Below are 17,668 nucleotides of genomic sequence, written 5' to 3'. Positions count from 1 at the left end.
TTCTCTATGGTATGGAGTCAAACCAATATGCACTCCATAGAGTTCAGTTTTGTTTTTTCATGATTTCTGGCAGGGAACTTTTCTACCTCCTGTTATTCATGGTTTTTTTTTCAACTCACTCCCCTCCCCCCCCTTTCCTTTATAGGCCGTTGCTCCTTTGCAGCGCTCCCTGGAGATCCGTGAGACCGCCCTTGATCCAGACCACCCTAGAGTAGCCCAATCTCTCCATCAGCTAGCAGGAGTTTATGTACAGTGGAAGAAGTTTGGTAATGCTGAGCAGTTGTACAAGCAGGCTCTCGAAATATCTGAAAATGCTTATGGAACGGAACATCTCAGGGTTGCTCGTGAACTTGATGCTCTCGCAACACTATACCAGAAACAGAACAAGTAAAGAAAATGGCCCTTTTTGCTCTAGTTTTGGGCGGGTGGAGGAATGCATTAATAGCTGGGCTTGAAAATTCGTAGGATGAGGCATTGTGCTTAGGGGCATTGGGTATGGATGGGGAGGGTGTCGGAGTTCTTAGACTGGGGAAGAGCTCCTCCTCAATGAGTGGAGTAGTTTGGGTGGGGTAAATTATTGTAATGGGTGGATCTTAAAATGGTTTTAAATATATCATATATTGTAAAAGAAACTCAGGGAGAGATGGGATAGATGCCCTCTCTCTAAAGAAAAAGAGACAGTCTATCTGAAATTTATTTCTGTTAGAGATTTAATCATTGTAATGCTAAAAATGTAGGTTTTATTGATTTTATATGATATGATGAATTTATGTGTTATTTATGAATGATAGTTGTGAATCACCTTGAGCCCTGTAGGGAAAGGTGGCATACAAATGGAAATACATAAGTGAATTTCGATTGTAACAGGAAGACTGGAATTCAGATCTCCTCTAACTATGGAACTTGGGCCAGCCATTGTCTCTCTGCCTAACCTGCCTCACAAATGTAATTTGTACCTTTCATTTTTAGGTTCGAACAAGCTGAACATCTAAGGAAGAAATCTTTCAAAATTCAGCAAAAAGCTGTGAGGCGGAAAGGCAGCCTGGTAAGAAAATCACTGATGTTTTACTTCCATCATTTACCCTTTTTTAAAAAGGGATATTTTCCACAGAAAAAAAAAAAGGCTAACTTCAAATGGAATGATACTTTGGTCAGTGTTGACTCTCATCAGAGATTTGGTGCTTTATTTTTTAAAGGAGGAGATAAAACCCCTTTCACCTGGCTCATTTCTTTAATGGAGCTGATCCTTTCCTGGAGCACTGCTTTACAAACCAATTTCAGATTCCCCTTGTTTGTGACATTTATTCCCATGTTTCATTGATAGTCTACCATTCTTATTGAGAATGAAGCCAGATTACAGAACTCAAAGACAATGCAATAGAAATGGCATAATCCCTACAACAAACAAGAGTAATTTTAAATTGCCTACAGGTTCCACAGATGGATGAATCCTGTTCACTGTATTAAAATACCCGATTATTCCATTAGTAAAACTCTATTATTTCATTTATAAGAAATATCCTTCTGGGGATTTGTTGCAACCTTATACCTTTTATAACGATCCCAGAGTGGACAATGGCCTTTCTCAATGGGGGACCTGCTGGAGCTTCCATTGCATGTGCAGAAGGTCCAAACTTCAGTCTCTCAGCTCCTTCCTTGCTCAGGGATCCCGGGACGCAGGGCTGGGGAAAACATCATGCCTAAACTCCACCCCACTGCCAGTCAGAGGATACAGTACTTACTTATGTACTTATTTACATTTATATTCAGCCTTTCTGCCCAGAGTCAATTAAAAAACAGAGCTACAAATACATGTATTAAACATGTTTTAAACAAAATATGGCAAATTAAAACAGAGAGCAGGAAGGAGGGATCGGTGAAGTAATGCAGGACAAAAAGTCACCCACCGCTCTGGCAGAAAATAATGGTTGAACCATTATTAAACCATTGACCTAATTTTGGCAGAACGTATGATTTGCAGGTAGGTGAAATAGCATATATCCAGCATTATTTTTACAGGTATTTGTCCCAGAGGTTCTGTTTGGACTAGGAGAATTGGGGCAAAAGTGCTTGTCGTACAGTCTGGCTTTAGCAAATTCCTGCTTTCCATTTAGAAGCTAATGCCAGTTGAACTTTATCCGTGGAGATGGTTTCTGATGTGGTCTTCTAGGACTCCTAAAGACAGCAGAAGCACAAATCCTAAACACAGGATGTTGAAGCCATGAGCTCTCCCTTTGTTCCCCTTCATAGTATGGATTTGCTCTTCTTCGCCAACGAGCCCTGCAGCTGGAGGAGCTCACTCTGGGGAAAGACTCATCCGACAGTGCTCGGACTCTCAATGAACTTGGTGTTCTGTACTACCTTCAGAATAACCTTGAGTAAGTAGTCCAAAGTCACAAATTTGAGCTTGGTTTTCATTATGCAAGAGCCTCTTGTGGCGCAGAGCGATAAAGCAGCAGACATGCAGTCTGAAGCTCTGCCCATGAGGCCGGGAGTTCAGTCCCAGCAGCTGACTCAAGGTTGACTCAGCCTTCCATCCTTACGAGGTCGGTAAAATGAGTACCCAGCTTGCTGGGGGGGTAAACGGTAATGACTGGGGAAGGCACTGGCAAACCACCCCGTATTGAGTCTGCCATGAAAACGCTAGAGGGTGTCACCCCAAGGGTCAGACGTGACCCGGTGTTGGCACAAGGGATACCTTTACCTTTCATTATGCAGGCTTAGTGCCCCACAGTAACCCAAAGCTGCTTTATAGCAACACAATGAGGATCATGTTGGAAACCTACATACATATGATGACTACCACATTTTTATAGCCTACCCTTCCTGAATGGGAGATCCCCCTGCACAAGACTTCCTTGGAAAATTCCAATCTCCATGGCTGCATTTTGCAAAAAGAACTAAAGCTGGGAGTGGGGAAGAAACCAAACGTGACTTTCACATACAGTCAGACTCTGACAAGATTCTTAGCAGTCTCAGTTTGTAGTTTTTTCCACAGAACGTGAGCTTTTCTATCCAAAGAGGTTTCTAAGAGAAGTAGTAGTATTGGATAGAATCTTTGCCTGGTTGTGCCAATATCCAATTATCATCCTGTGACCGTGTGCTTCTAGGACAGCAGAACTTTTCTTGAAGCGCTCCCTGGAAATGCGAGAACGAGTTCTTGGGCCTGACCATCCTGACTGTGCTCAGTCTCTGAATAATCTAGCGGCACTTTATAATGAGAAGAAGCACTATGACAAGGCAGAAGAGCTGTACGAAAAAGCGCTGGACATCCGGAAGAGAGCATTGGCGCCTGACCATCCTTCTTTGGCTTACACTGTGAAACATCTTGCTGTTCTCTACAAGAAGTTGGTGAGAGTTGGTGCAATTCTCATGAACTTCTGTGTTCTTTAAGTCTTACCAAGGTCCCATTAAACATACTGGCTGGTATCCAATGAGAATGGAACTTTCCTATCTCCTCCTTCCATTGTAGCCCCTCACTGGCACACACACAAAGAGCCACAGGGGACACCCAGGTATAATGTCAGGAGGAAGGAATTGTGGGAGGAATCAATGGAAATTCCCCTTCCCCCAGTTATCACTGTGTGTAGAGGGCACTGCTGAGCCAACATTAGCCTGTGACATATGTAGGATTCATATTTGTTTTGCTTCCTAGGGAAAGCTGGACAAAGCCGTTCCTTTGTATGAGTTGGCTGTTGAAATCCGGCAAAAATCTTTTGGTCCAAAGCACCCAAGTGTGGCTACGGCTTTGGTAAACTTGGCTGTTCTTTATTGCCAAATGGTAAGGTCTTTCACTCCCCACTATTTTTTACATAGTTTACCCAAATGGTTACTAGATGGATTGTAGAATATTCTACAGCTCATTGTAGAGTGAGCCTTTCAGGAAACGGGTTTTAGACCAAACCTATTGCAAATTCATCAAAGACTTAAAACAGGTAGAGCTCAGGCGTGCTTCCTACCTTCAGGTGGAGTGAAAGCATGTGGAGGGGGCCTTATTTTGTTTTGGTTTATGAGCAAGCACAGATGGGTTTAGGGAGAAGCAGGGATTTATCTCCCTTATGCTGAGGTTCGGATAAGAGAGCGCAAGACTCTCTCCAAGCTGTTCACACATCAGTGGTAATTAGACTCTATCTCCTCCACATTTTCTGCACTTGCTGGAAGGCTTGGTGAGACTTCTTCTCATTTGCACTGTGATCAGAAGCAGCAGCAGCCTCTCCTGCTGATTTTAAATTGTGTCCTTGCTACAGTATAAGCAAGAGACCTGAAGCAGGGATGTGTGCTGCTTGGTATTGTTTTTGCCACAGAGCCATGGCTAGTGGATTTGTCAATGCTTGTTCACTGAACTTACCATGTACTGTACGGCTATGGCTGGATGTCAAGCAGACTGACTGCCAAAGCACATTCTGCACCACTCATAAGGAATCCACTGGGAACTACTCCCATGCCAGCCTATTTCTACCATGTTCTGGCACAAGTCTTATTTTAGTGGGATTGCACATGGATCTTTGGTGGATTGGGCCCAGCGGGTCAGATTTGGCTTATATATTAGACTCAGCAGTGAGCCTAACTCTGCTAAGGTTTGGAGAAGATGAAGAGGCTGCCTCCTGAAGCTTGCCTGACCATGCCAGAAATGGGATGAAATATTTGTACCACATTGCCTGTCACAAAATTCCCTTGGATGAGGTCCACATGCAGGCAGATTCTTTCCCTCTTGAGTATTTATCGTGCTTTTGATATTTGTTTTCTCCTCTCTGGATGACATTAAGCACACCGGTATGCATTTCCCCCCATTTATCAGCAACATGAGGTTTATATGCCTTGAAACGTTTTTCCCGATCTGTGTTTTTATGGTTACTCAGGAGAAACATAGGAAAAGTTTATATTCTTGTATTCAGACTTCTCATAAATTTCAACAGATCTAGAAGGTATAAATTTAATGAAAAATGGGTATTTCGGTCCTTAGGAAGCTTTCAATGTTGACTCAATGCTAATGGATGTTTACACTGAGATTAATGTAAACAACAAATGTTTCCCAGTCATTAAGGATTTTCCTCCCTCTTATTTTTATGCTACCTTCAGAAAAAACACCTTGAAGCTTTGCCTCTTTACGAAAGGGCCTTGAAGATTTATGAGGACAGCTTTGGACGTATGCACCCTCGCGTTGGAGAAACATTAAAAAATTTGGCAGTACTGAGGTAACCTTTAAGATGAACTTGCCATGGGCTGGAAGAGACAGCAGATCTCTGCTAACAAAAAAAGTGGGTGGGGTCATTTCCACCAATTCCCCCATTCTGTCCACTAGAGACCCCCCCAAGAATGATTTTCATTGACAAATTACATGTCTTTTTCTAAAACGTTAATGCAGAAAACAGTGGGATAAAATTATCTAAAGAGTTGCAAAATCTCTTAAAAGGTGATTTTTTTGAAGCGCTTCTAGATGACTTGGTTTTTATACCCTGCTTTTCACTGCCCAAAGGAGTCTCAAAGCGGCTTACAATCGCCTTCCTTTCCTCTCCCCACAACAAACACCCTGTGAGGTAGGTGAGACTGAGAGCTCTGAAACTGCTCTGAGAACAGCATCTAACAGGACTATGACTAACCCAAGATTACCCAGCTGGCTGCATATGGAGGAGCAGGGAATCAAACCCGGCTCGTCAGATTAGAAGCTGCCACTCTTAACCACTACACCAAACTGGCTCTCCAGGACGTTTGGGAAGCAGGAATGACTTCAAAAGGGAAGAACAACCGATTGTGAGAAGAGTCTAGTTCTCACTGAGGAATAAGTCATATGACTGGGATATATTGAGTTTGTTGACAAGAGCTTAGATAGTTGAATGTGTCAGTATACAAAGCAACTCGGGGAGACTTCCTGGTTCTCAGAAATGGAGCTGGATTAGTGGAATTTACAAATACTCTTAAATGCTCCTGATAGTTCCTGAACCCAGCTTCACGGCAAGGTCACCTGAGCAATAGGTGGTGCACATTGTGGGCTGGTTGGCCCCACCTTTTTCTACATCCCATTGCCCCAATTACCCGAACTACCTGTCACATTCCTGCCTCTTGCCCTCTGCATTGGCAGCTGGCAGCCTTCAGCTGATCCGTTTCCTCCTGAGGTCTCCAGCGGCAGACCCCTCTGCAGAAAGCATTCATTTGCCTAAAAATGAGCCCTAGGGCTTTCCATTGAAGTATGTGTTGTCCAATATTGTGCTTAGATTTCATCTTTGCCAAGGCCTCATTTCCTTTTTTCTCACAGCTACGAAGGAGGGGATTTTGAGAAAGCCGCTGAGCTTTATAAGAGAGCCATGGAAATCAAAGAAGCTGAATTCTTGTTGACGGGGGGAAAGGCAGATTCCCGTCATTCGTCGAGTGGAGACACACTCAGTTTGAAGAGCGCTTTGTCTCCCAACGTTTTCCTGCAGCAAGGGCAGAGGTGATGCCAAGTTAAAGACGCAACACAGGACAAGTTGGCCATTGAAGGCATCTACCAGAGCAGGGGTGGTCAAACTGCGGCCCTCCAGATGTCCATGGACTACAATTCCCATGAGCCCCTGCCAGCGTTAGCCCCTGTACCAGAGCTACGGTAGTTCACATAGTAAAAGACAAATGAACTCCAGTGACTATTTGTGCATCCAGAAGGCTTAACTGTGTTTCTGTGTAAACGTTCACTTCACCAACACACCACTCCGCATTGTGTAACATGGGCTCAAGACCTGCTGGTTTTTGTGAAGGCCATTAGCCTCATCCTGGTGGTAGCACCGTTTTTCATTGCATACTCTGCCCTGAGTCTCAGTGAGGAAGAGGGACTATAAATAGGTAAACATAACAGGACTGAGTGCTGCAAGACAAGTACTACAGTAAAACAGGAAATGTAATTATGTAAGAAACATAGTGTATGTGTTTTTAAAGTCTCTGAACAGCTAGTACAGTGGAATTGTCAAACCCAATCTCTGTGGACTGACATCTTTCTGCTGCTGCTTTCTCTCCTACATGCATAACAGTAGTCCCTTCTAACCTCAGCAACAAATAGCAGACCCAAAAGGCCTGAGATGCATTTGTATGAACTGTGGCAACTAAATACATTTTAATGCTTGTGGATTGCAGCTAAGTTAAGCCAGAAAACTTTCTTAAAAGCAGTGTTCCTGTAATGGTACTTTGTTTAGACATATATCCAAATGTGGATGGAATTAAAAACTATTTTGCATTTTACCTGAACAGTCTGCTGTTTATTTGTCACACACACTGGAAGCCCAAAAAAGCCCATTGCTTGCATCTGACATAGGCACTGTGCTTCATAAGGACATTTCACTGATTTTAATTTCTGGCCTTCAGCTCTTGCTGCTGTATTGTATTTTGGCTTTCAGGAGGAATTTTATTGGAAGTGTCTAACCCCCCCCCCACAAACAGTCACAATGCAAATCTGTTAAATATAATTTAATACCATTAATTCTAAACATGCTTTTCTGTTTTGGGTTGTCATTAATTTAACTAGTATGTTCAAGACATAATAATATACAAATAAATACTACTAAAGTAACAAATGTTTGTTTTTAATGAAAGATAAGGAACCCAGAAAAAACAAACACCTGTACAGGGAGTCTTAAAATCTTGCTAGCTTCAGGTTTACCCTTCCTTTATGTATCTGCTTGAATATCACATGAAACAGGACAGCTCAATGGTTAGGGAGTCATTGGACACTGCTAAATTCAAAGTCCAAAGCAACTTTTCAAAGGCTATCATAACACTTGCTGTATGAATGACTTTGAGTTAAACATGATGGGTATGAGCTCAATCATTGTCACCAGAGATGGGAATGCACTTGTTGAAATATAGACTTCCAAGCAGATAACTGAATCTAAAAAAACAACAAAAAAACTATTTCTTCAGTAAAGCGGTCACAGAGATTACCTGCTAATTATGTGCCACCTTTTACTACGTGATGTTTATCACTATATCATGATAATTTTGATTCTCTAATCAAGAAACAGAGGGGTCCATCAAGTATACAGAAAAAAAAAACATACCCCAAACCGTTGCATGGACGAGTAACAAATAAATATGACACTCTTCAAGTGATGGCCCTTTAAAAGGAATATTGAAGGCTACAGCACATATTGAACAATATCGTTTTTCTAAACAGACATATAGCTGAAGCAGTATCCTATAGCAGGGGTAGTCAACCTGTGGTCCTCCAGATGTTCACGGACTACAATTCCCATGAGTCCCTGCCAGCATTTGCTGGCAGGGGCTCATGGGAATTGTAGTCCGTGAACATCTGGAGGACCACAGGTTGACTACCCCTGTCCTATAGAACTCTACCTTTCTAGATTGGTAGCATTATCAGACAACTATTCACCACACTGAAGCTGGTCTGAGAAGGCTGCTAGCACCCTGTGTAAGGTACCAGAATGGGTCTGCTGGTCATCTTGCATTATGTTTCAATGGAAATGTGGAGCCTCATTTCTTGACAGTCTTAAGCTTGCCATCATTTTATGTCCCATAATAAGTACATGATCAAATATTGGCTTTCATGTTGTAAGAGCAAACAAGTTGCCTAACCCATCTTCAAGTGTTCGAACTACAGGATGAGGTGCTAATGCTTGGGTTACATGCTCTTCATCTTAGCCATCAGTTCCTCTAGACTCTCCTCCGACTCTGTGACAGTTGCTCCACCTATAGAGTTCTGTTCCTGTTGAAGGCAGAAGAGAGATTGAAAGACCCCCTTGGTTCTTTCTCCTGTTCCCTCCAGCCCCAGGGTTCAGTGGGCGAGAAGCCACTTGGACTTGCTTTATCAGTTCTGCTAGACATGGGACATATTGCTCTTCGGCGCTAGCCTGACCTGGAGATACAAGGGTTGAGGACTAGAGCTGGATGAGAGAAATGGACAAGTGTGCCCCTCTTGCCAGTTACAAGATAGTACAAGGTAGTGCTTATAACTTCTCATAAGAATGGGCAGATTAACTGATACACACTTATGAAACTGAAACATGGATCTGAAACCCTTATATTTAAAGGTGTTATTTCCCATTTAGCGGTGGTTAATAAAAATGAGTCTTCTTCCCCCTTCCAAAAAAATCCTAGATAGCTTTTTTTACTGCCTGTTTTATTTGCTGGGTCCCAAAGAAGTGTGGTTAGCCTCTTTCAGCCTTGGCTCCATCCTGGTGGAACGAGCTGCCAGCTCTTTTGGTTCTTAAGGGCCTGTCAAATGGTGCTCTTCCATCAGGTGTATGGTTGGGGCCAAAGTCAACAGCCAATAATGGCCCCCCACCTGCACCTAACTCCCTCTATCTGATTCCTGGGGAATTATTGAATTTGACCTCAGGTTCGTGGGTAGCTTAGAGCAGTCCTATTTCATCAGTTTTTAGGTAATTTTGTAAATGGTTTTTAAGTTTGTATATGGTTTCAATGACGTTAGCTGCCCTGAGACCATTGTTGGGGGAGGGCCAGCCAAAAAATTGCATAAAGTAAATACATTAATTAAAAATAATAAATAATGAATGAATGAACTCATTTACCTTGTCTGGTATTGTGTATGCCAATGTGATGCCTTCTGGAAGATTAGGAGCTGGGCCAGAAGCAGCTTTCAGCTCTTCTTCTGAAACCTCCGAAACCAGCTCTATGCCTGTGTTTTCCCCCCAACAGTAAAAATTAAAATTGTATGAATGCAAGGGAAATTAATAGTGTCCGTATCACGTATTTTCTGTAAACAGGTATCATTGGCAGATTCAGGTACTGCTCCTTCCTCCCAAAAATCCTTTCTTAGTGAAGGCGATCCAGATTGTGCGGAATGCATCCCTACTGTGCTGCCATTTTGAACTTATGTTTTTGTACATGCTCAAAGGGGAAGGGGTGTGGTGAAGAGGATCTGTGCACTATGCACACTTTCTCCAGATCCATATCCTCCTGGAGAAACCAACAATTTTCTATGTGAGACCGCAATAGAAAGACTCAAAATGAAGTCCAGATATGCATCTTTCTCTTAATGTTAGACTCTTTAATGAAAGAGTCCCTCCCCCCAACCTGACTGTTTGCAAACTTCCATTTACTTCCTTCAAGGAAAGTCAACAGAAGCCCTTTGCTTTTAAGAAAGTAAATAACCCAATCACACCATTTTTTAAAGTAACGTCAGCCATCCTGACATTATGACTACATATTTGATTTCAGTACCCACCCCAGTCGTTCTCTTCATGTACTATTTCTTCTTCTTCTTCTACAAAGATGTCTTCTTTTGGACTTGCTACTACTTTTTTCTGGAAAAAAACTTATCTTGTAATAGTTGTAGTCACCGCTCACATTAAATAACTGGGCTATGTATTCCACCAGATGTCAAACAAAATTACTAACTCTTTTGATAAGCACTGGGATCTTGTGGCTTTAAGTTTCACACCTAACCACAGCACCCATAGTTTTAACTCCTCCCCCTTTTTACCTTGTATTCTTCTTGCTGCTTTCTGCAGTTTCGGTCATCACACTGTGGGTTGGGCTTCATTGCCATGGTGGGGAAAAAGTCCTGCATCGCATTGTAGCCAAGGTAAAAACTCACGCTGCCAAAATGCAACAAGTACCTGAGAAAATGAGAGAGGGATAAGAAAGTCGAAATGCTTGAGTCAAAAATGAAGTCTCATGCAACAGGACTTACAATACCGCCTGCCGTCATTAACTAAGCACCGCCTTTAGCGCAACATCAAAGGGGTCACATCTTCGCTCACTTACTTAAGGACATTTTGGACCAGGAGGCCTGCCACCACCCCCATCGTGGTGGGAAGGCTGGCAGCACAAACACCCTCCCGTTTCAGGGTCTTCTCATCTATGTTTGCTGCTACGACGAGGGGAGGTGCACACTGGGCAGAAAGAGGGGGGAAAAGAAACATAAGGCAAAGATAAACAGGATATACATAGAAGACAAAGGCAATAAAGAATGGACAAACTAAAACAGCCCTGGGTTCCAAGGACCTTCACCCCACCCTCTGTTTAACAGGATGACATACTACAACAACACTTGACTCGAACATCACTTACTGCAAAACAAGCCGATTCACCGGGTATGATCAGTTGGATATGACCGGAGACTGCGTTTTCACTCACGCCGGATTCCATCCAATTTTGTCCAAGCTCATTACAGGCCTTACCAAAAAGGGGGGGGAAAGAAAACACTTGTACCATAATTGTGTTACATTACAAAGTGTGAATAGATCAGGTATATTTGTTTTTAAAAAGTGCAGATGACAAAAAACAACAATGAGGAAATGGATAATGCTGTCTTCCTTTGCTTAACCTTCTTCCAGATTCCAGAACTAACAATCTCATCCACCACCACAGACAGAAAGTTAAGATTTCTATTCATGAATATGTGAAACTGCCGTTCACTGAATCGGACCCTTGGCACGTCAAGGTCCGATCAGGCTGGCAGGATCTCAGGCAGAGATTCTCAATAGAACAGGCTTCCTCGGGAGATGGTGGGGGGTTCTCCATCTTTGGAAATTTTTTAACAGAGGCTAGATAGCCATCTGACGGAGAGACTGATTCTGTGAAGGTTCAAGGGGGTGGGAGGTTACAGTAGATGAGCGATTGGGATGTGAGTGTCCTGCATAGTGCAGTGGATTGGACTAGATGACCCAGGAGGTCCCTTTCAACTCGATTATTCTATGATTCTATGAGAGGGCTTTCCTGTCACCTGCTACCTGAGCCTTGTCAGGGACTGAACTTGGAACCTGCCAAGCAAGTGCGCTACCATGGAACCACAGACCTTATATCAAACCAACATATAAAAATGTCATCAATAAAATGCCATTTTCTAAACACAACAGTACAAGATCACTGGCAGTCTTCAAGCAAAGGTTGGATACACACATTTCTTGGATGCTTAGGGCTGATCCTGCGCTGAGCAGGGGGTTGGACTAGATGGCCTGTATGGCCCCTTCCAACTCTATGATTCTATAAGATCAATGGAATGTATTTTCAGTGACTGACTTTGGTATCACTGTAATGAAAAGGGAATCTCAAAGCAGATATGCTCAGCTATACACCACAAGAGCAACTTGCGTGCTACTGCAACAAGTAAAGCAGATCTACAGCTGCTTGCTATCTGGCACAGCATAAACAACAGCTGTACGTTTTAGATTCTATACGTACCGTGTTAATTGCCATGCGGGCTTCAAAGTTATCCACACAGCTCAAGACAAGATCAACAGGCTTCCCTTCTTCTAACCCACCATTGCTGCAGATAAAAACAGATGTTAATACAGAGCAATACAGTATAGATATACACAAGCAATTAGCAGGACACTCTATGCGTACAGTAACATATTCCCCCCTCCCCTTCCGTTTTTGAGAGAGTGAAAGAAAACAAACCTTAACCACCACTACCACCCCAAAGGTCATTTTACCTGATCCTCTCCACGAAGTGTTGAAAGTTGTCCACAGTTGTAATATTGTAGTTATGTACTTCAAACTGGACATCAGGATTGATGTTCCTTAAGGATGAAACAAACACTTATTGGTATAAATAAGGAGAAAATAATGTTTTTACTGGTTAACACATTAGGACTCCAGCCCAAAGGCCAGTTTCCAGGAAGTAAGCTGCAATGAGCTGACACCTGAGCGTACCTGCTTAGGTATGATCCCAAAGACTGCAGCCCTACACAGACTTAATTGGAAGTAAAGGTAAAGATAAAGGTATTCCCTGTGCAAGCACTGGGTCATGTCTGACTCTTGGTGTGACGCCCTTTAGCGTTTTCATGGCAGACTCAATACCGGGTGGTTTGCCAGTGCCTTCCCCAGTCATTACCATTTACCCCCCAGCAAGCTGGGTACTCATTTACTGACCTCGGAAGGATGGAAGGCTGAGTCAACCTTGAGCCGGCTGTTGGGATTGAACTCCCAGCCTCATGGGCAGAGCTTTCAGACTGCATGTTTGCTGCCTTACCACTCTGCACCACAAGAGGCTCTAATTGGAAGTAAGCCCCACTTAATTCAGTAGAACTAATTTCTAAGTTTGGAGGAACCCCTGAAGTCATGATATGTCCTTTGAGAGAAGTGAGTGTGGAAGTATGATGTGGGAGCCACTTTCCGTTTCCACTGTGGAGAAAGAGACTAGGTCTGTACAGCAACAGGGGAAAAGGAGTCCCGCGATGTCTAGTGACGTCAATGACCATCCGAATTTCTGGGAAAATCCATGTACCCCCCTAGGGAGTTCTCACATATCCCCAGGTTCCCAAGAACTGTATGACATGCACCAGACGTGTTCTCCAGAAAAACTACTCTAAGACATTTGAAATTCCTTAAATTCGAGTGCTCTCCTTGCATGGCATGTAGGTACCCGGATACCTCACCACGTACCTCAAGGTGTGCTCTGCTGCTTGTACTTTACTTAGTCCAGCTTGGTGTGGTTGGAAAAAGAGCCTGTTCATATTTGCCAGCTCCACCTTATCATAATCAAACAGGAGTAGCTAAAAGAAAGATTACAATAATACATGAATGGCCTCCAGTCAGGCCCTTCTAGAACATTTGACCGAGCTCTATGATTCTGCAGGAGTTTTTACAAACTGGCTCATGCATGGTTTGACTGTTTTTCATGCCAGTTCTCTGCACTTAGATAAAAAGAAGATGATTTAATTAGCAGCTGCAAGATAGAGCCAACCCAATGAACCTTTCCTAACTAGGTTTTGTATTCATTTCCAGATTTTACCCCCCAAACTCTTTTAGGCCATCCTCAAGAATTGCACTGAACTTTGCCATTTTTATCTGTGCCAATAGTAAGAGCATAGGGGGCCATGAACATGAGACACTTTTAGGGCAGAGAAATGAAGCTGAGGCAGATTTGGAGGGGAAATGAGACCATACATATGCACAAGTTTCACACCTAACCACAGCACCCGTAGCAAACTCACACTTCACAGTCCAACATGCAATGTTTCAGTATGAATAAATCACAGGCATTATTAGACATATGCTATATGTATCTGTCAAAACAACGATATAGGTACCTTTCTTTTAAGATCATGAGTTGTTCCAGCCAGCTTTTTTGCTCACCATAGCTGACAAACGAAAACCCAATCTTCCCCAAAAGGTCATCTCAGTGCTTAAAACCGATACAAGACTATTGTTATAAGAGAGAAATGCATATTACCTTACCGATGCCACATCTTGTCAGCATTTCAGCGGTGACACTGCCAACTCCACCCACACCTACTACTGCAACTGCAAATGTACGGATTTTCTGTAACAGCAAACCAATGCCCATAATCAGCAACTTTTTTGGCCCCTCCAATTAAACAATTAAGGCAATCTTCCGCAAGAAACACTAACCCACCTCATAATCTTTCACAATTCCCATCCTTTTCAGTGCCATGAGACGACTATTGGGGGAGAAAAGACAGGAGCAGAGCATCAGTTTATTCATGTGATACAGCCATTTCAGAACCAAAATGACCATTCCTCTGCTTGTAATTGAAATTCTTCTGTGAAATACCTAATTATCGGTGGTTGTAGAGATGCTAGGTACCCACTTCTGGCAGGAGGCTTCCCAATGGCTGGGCTCTTGCTCTTCTAAGCAGCAGGGGAAAGGCCTGGCCAGAAATTATATCCAGCGATGCTCTGGGTGTTCTATACATGGGCTTTGTTGGATAGCCAGAGCACTGACCTACATGCTTACATCACATACAGGCTTTCTTGGGGATGTGACTGGCCCAGACCCTGGCCAGAAAGCTCCCAGGGATGCCAGCTGGTAGCCTGGCATCCTTAGCAGTTAACTTTGGCAGAGCTTTAAGTTCACACATAGCGACAGCCATGCAATCCAAGAGGTCCCTAGCACAAGAAATTGAGGAAAACTAGAATGCATTTATTAAAGGCTTTCAGATGACTGCAGGGACAATGACCAGAACTGGATTTGAAAGCAACTGATGTTCAAATCTACAGTGGAACTGACCAGTCCCTTTCTTGACCTGGTCCTCTGGGACTGTCACCCTATCCACTGATAGCTTCTATTGAGCATCATTAGCCCAATTCCAGTGACCATGTTAGTACTGCACAGGAGCAGTAACAAAAACATGGCAGTGGAGACTTGAGTGGATGGAGAAAGGGCACACCTCCAGTCTGAATGACCAGCTACTAGGCTGATACAAAAGAATACTGAGATACAGTTTGGGGCATATAACCTGTATATGTAAAAATTCTATAAAATCAATTATAATATAGTGTATAAATGCATTCTACAAATCATAATCCATTTTGCACCTGAGTCCCACCTGGCACCTCCATCCCCCATCTTTTTTAAGGGCTCCTCCTAGCCTGAGGGTTAAAATGGACAGCAGCCCAGGCCCTCAAACCTAACTTCGTGCAGTTGCTTCATCCGTGGCCGTTTGTTTTTAACTTTTTACTATTAATCACTTGCATATGTTATTGCCTCCTTCTTATGTTATTGCAAGACTCTGAAGTTGAGAGGCGGCGGGCAAACTTGGTAAACAAACCAATCCGCTACGGTTTTTAAGGGAGGATTTCATAGAACAGAAGAAACCCAAGGGCCAGTGCAGGAACAGAGACAAGACCAGTCCAAAAATCTTGCCTCTCTCACCCCGCAACCAAACAAGGGGCGACAAACCAAAACCACTCCCGCCACCCACTTCTGCATGCACCGCAGTCTGCACGGGGCGCCCCTCCCTCCTTGAACGCGGCCTCGAGGGGACCCGGCTCACCTGTACGGGTTGGAGTCCGTCACCTCCGGGCTCATCCTCTCGACCCGCGCCCTCCGGGTTCGCCCCCCGCCGCTTCCGCTCTCCTGGGCCAGCTTGTCCTCCAGCTCCCGGATGCGTCTCTGCAGCTGCTCCACTACCCGGACCGAGTCAGCCATGGCCGCCTACCCAGACGACGAGCAACGCCGGCAGCCCGAAAGTCCAGGCTCTCCCCGGCACCAGCCTGCCGCTCCACCCGTCCCCGCCGCTAGAGACACGTCCCTACTACGAGCACTTCCGGGAGGTGCAGCGAAAACGCTCCCCTTCCGCAACCCCGCGCCAGCCATCAAAGTTCCGGGCGCCAATAGATCCCCCTTAGTTAGTGCCAAGGGGAGCCGTGTGGGTTTGAAGCGGCAGAACCAATTTCCAGTAGCTCCTTGAAGACCAACAAAGGTTTATTCAAGGCGTGAGCTTTCGTGGTCTGAGGAAGTGTACCTCCACAGGAAAGCTCATGCCTTGAGTAAATCTTTGTTGGTCTTAAAGGTGCTATTAGACTCCAGTTTTGTCTTGTGTATGGCACTGTGAGATCTGTTGGATATGAATCTGCAGACAGTACAAAGCATGCACTTTGGTGTGCAAGTGGGCCTGCACACCAAAGCTCATGCCTTGAATAAAACTTGATTGGTCTTAAAGGTGCCCCTGGACTCTAAGCATTGAGAAGTCATGAGTGCTTGTGCCAGAATAAATTGTGTTCGTTTCCTGTTTAATGGGGTTATACAGCGAGATTCTCAAAACACCATGAGCGTAGCTGGCATGTTTGAGAACAGTTGCAGCCCATCTTGCGCAATTGGCATGACCTTGTGAACTTGTGGCATCTCCCAGTAAACCCATTGGTTCTGAAAATACCACAAGGTTATTTGATGTGGGTCTGACATAACATCAAGCTTAACTTCTTCCCATATTTCTGTGACTGAGGCTAAGCTATGTTTCAACTCAGAGATTATATCACTGACTTCGTTATTTCCACTTTCATGCAGGAAATAGTCTGCCCAGATTTCAGGAGAGCTTTCTTCTACACTTTCAAGATTTCTCTGTTGCTTATTTCAACCTTTAAGGCTTTCCCAAAACAAGGGAAGTTGTTTTGTTTGGGCACGGTTATCGAATTTTAGATACATCATTTTTGTGTGTCTTTGCTGTTTCACATCCAATAGCATTCTGTGGTGCGTACAGCAAGTTTTCGTTCTTTAGTAGTTTTGATTTAGCCTTCTGAGATATTCCCTATCATGCCATCCCATCTTTTCCACCCTTTCTACAGTTGTATCATGTTTTAGAAATGAGATTTGAAACACTCCCGGTAATTTGGTCAGCAACTCACCTAAGTTGCCCAGTTGTATGATTGATCATTTGTCATTGGACCTGCCTAATGGAATTTGACAGCTGGAGTAGGCATAATAACCAATCTTTAAAAAAAAGACTAGTGCATGCCTATAGTAGTTGGATGTACATTATGGTTGCAGAACCTTCCATGTCAATAATTCTAAATCTGTAACCCTGACCTGGATGACCTAGGCTAGCCCAATCTTATCAGAGCTTGGAAGCAAAGCAGGGTAGGCCCTGGTCAGTGCTTGGAGGTTAGAGCACCAAGGAATTTCAGGGTCTTTATTAAGGGGGGGGGGGTAATGACAAACTACCTCAGCCTGTCTCTGACCTAGAGAAACCTATGTGGTCACCCTAAGTTGGCTGAGACTTGACGGTACACACCTTGTTAAATGTGGCGTAAGAAGCACAAACAGGAATTTTTGTGTGTGTGTGACAAGACTACCCATCCTTTGCTTTCTTGATTAGAGTCAACTTTCTCAAATGTATACAGCAGAAGGCAACACTTCTTCATATGCCAGACATTTTTATATGGGAGGGGGGGACCCACCAACATCACAGAGAAATTTGGTAAGAAAAGGACAGAGTCCAAGTTTATATTTGACTGTTGTTGTTGTTGTTTTTTG

At 43.7% G+C, this 17,668-nt stretch overlaps 2 protein-coding genes across 3 annotated transcripts in view; one reads left to right on the top strand and one right to left on the bottom strand.

The window, feature by feature from the left end:
- NPHP3 (nephrocystin 3) overlaps window positions 1-7,206 on the top strand; it is a 36,117-nt gene extending 28,911 nt beyond the window's left edge. The window contains exons 21-27 of the mRNA XM_077302522.1: window positions 146-387; window positions 970-1,045; window positions 2,251-2,378; window positions 3,111-3,351; window positions 3,656-3,781; window positions 5,080-5,195; window positions 6,254-7,206. Of these exons, the coding sequence (XP_077158637.1) occupies window positions 146-387; window positions 970-1,045; window positions 2,251-2,378; window positions 3,111-3,351; window positions 3,656-3,781; window positions 5,080-5,195; window positions 6,254-6,434 (1,110 nt within the window). The 3' untranslated portion in view covers window positions 6,435-7,206. The remainder of the gene's footprint in view (window positions 1-145; window positions 388-969; window positions 1,046-2,250; window positions 2,379-3,110; window positions 3,352-3,655; window positions 3,782-5,079; window positions 5,196-6,253) is intronic.
- Window positions 7,207-7,418: 212 nt separating this feature from the next.
- UBA5 (ubiquitin like modifier activating enzyme 5) lies at window positions 7,419-15,950 on the bottom strand. 2 transcript variants are annotated; one of them, XM_077302523.1, is made up of 12 exons: window positions 15,690-15,950; window positions 14,309-14,354; window positions 14,126-14,215; window positions 13,336-13,445; window positions 12,384-12,470; window positions 12,130-12,214; window positions 11,017-11,121; window positions 10,711-10,838; window positions 10,427-10,562; window positions 10,169-10,247; window positions 9,513-9,619; window positions 7,419-8,686 (listed from the first exon to the last, which is right to left on the bottom strand). In XM_077302523.1, the coding sequence occupies exons 1-12, from the start codon at window positions 15,842-15,844 to the stop codon at window positions 8,603-8,605; spliced, it is 1,212 nt and encodes a 403-aa protein (XP_077158638.1). In that variant the 5' UTR covers window positions 15,845-15,950; the 3' UTR covers window positions 7,419-8,602. The 2 variants fall into 2 exon arrangements, with proteins under 2 accessions (XP_077158638.1, XP_077158639.1); XM_077302524.1 differs by lacking the exon at window positions 15,690-15,950 and having other exon boundaries at window positions 14,131-14,215.
- Window positions 15,951-17,668: the final 1,718 nt, after the last annotated feature.

This window comes from Paroedura picta, chromosome 11 (assembly GCF_049243985.1).
Source record: "Paroedura picta isolate Pp20150507F chromosome 11, Ppicta_v3.0, whole genome shotgun sequence".
NCBI lineage: Eukaryota > Metazoa > Chordata > Lepidosauria > Squamata > Gekkonidae > Paroedura > Paroedura picta.
Note: the sequence above shows the minus strand (reverse complement) of the source record. Positions and strands in the feature narration are given on the sequence as shown.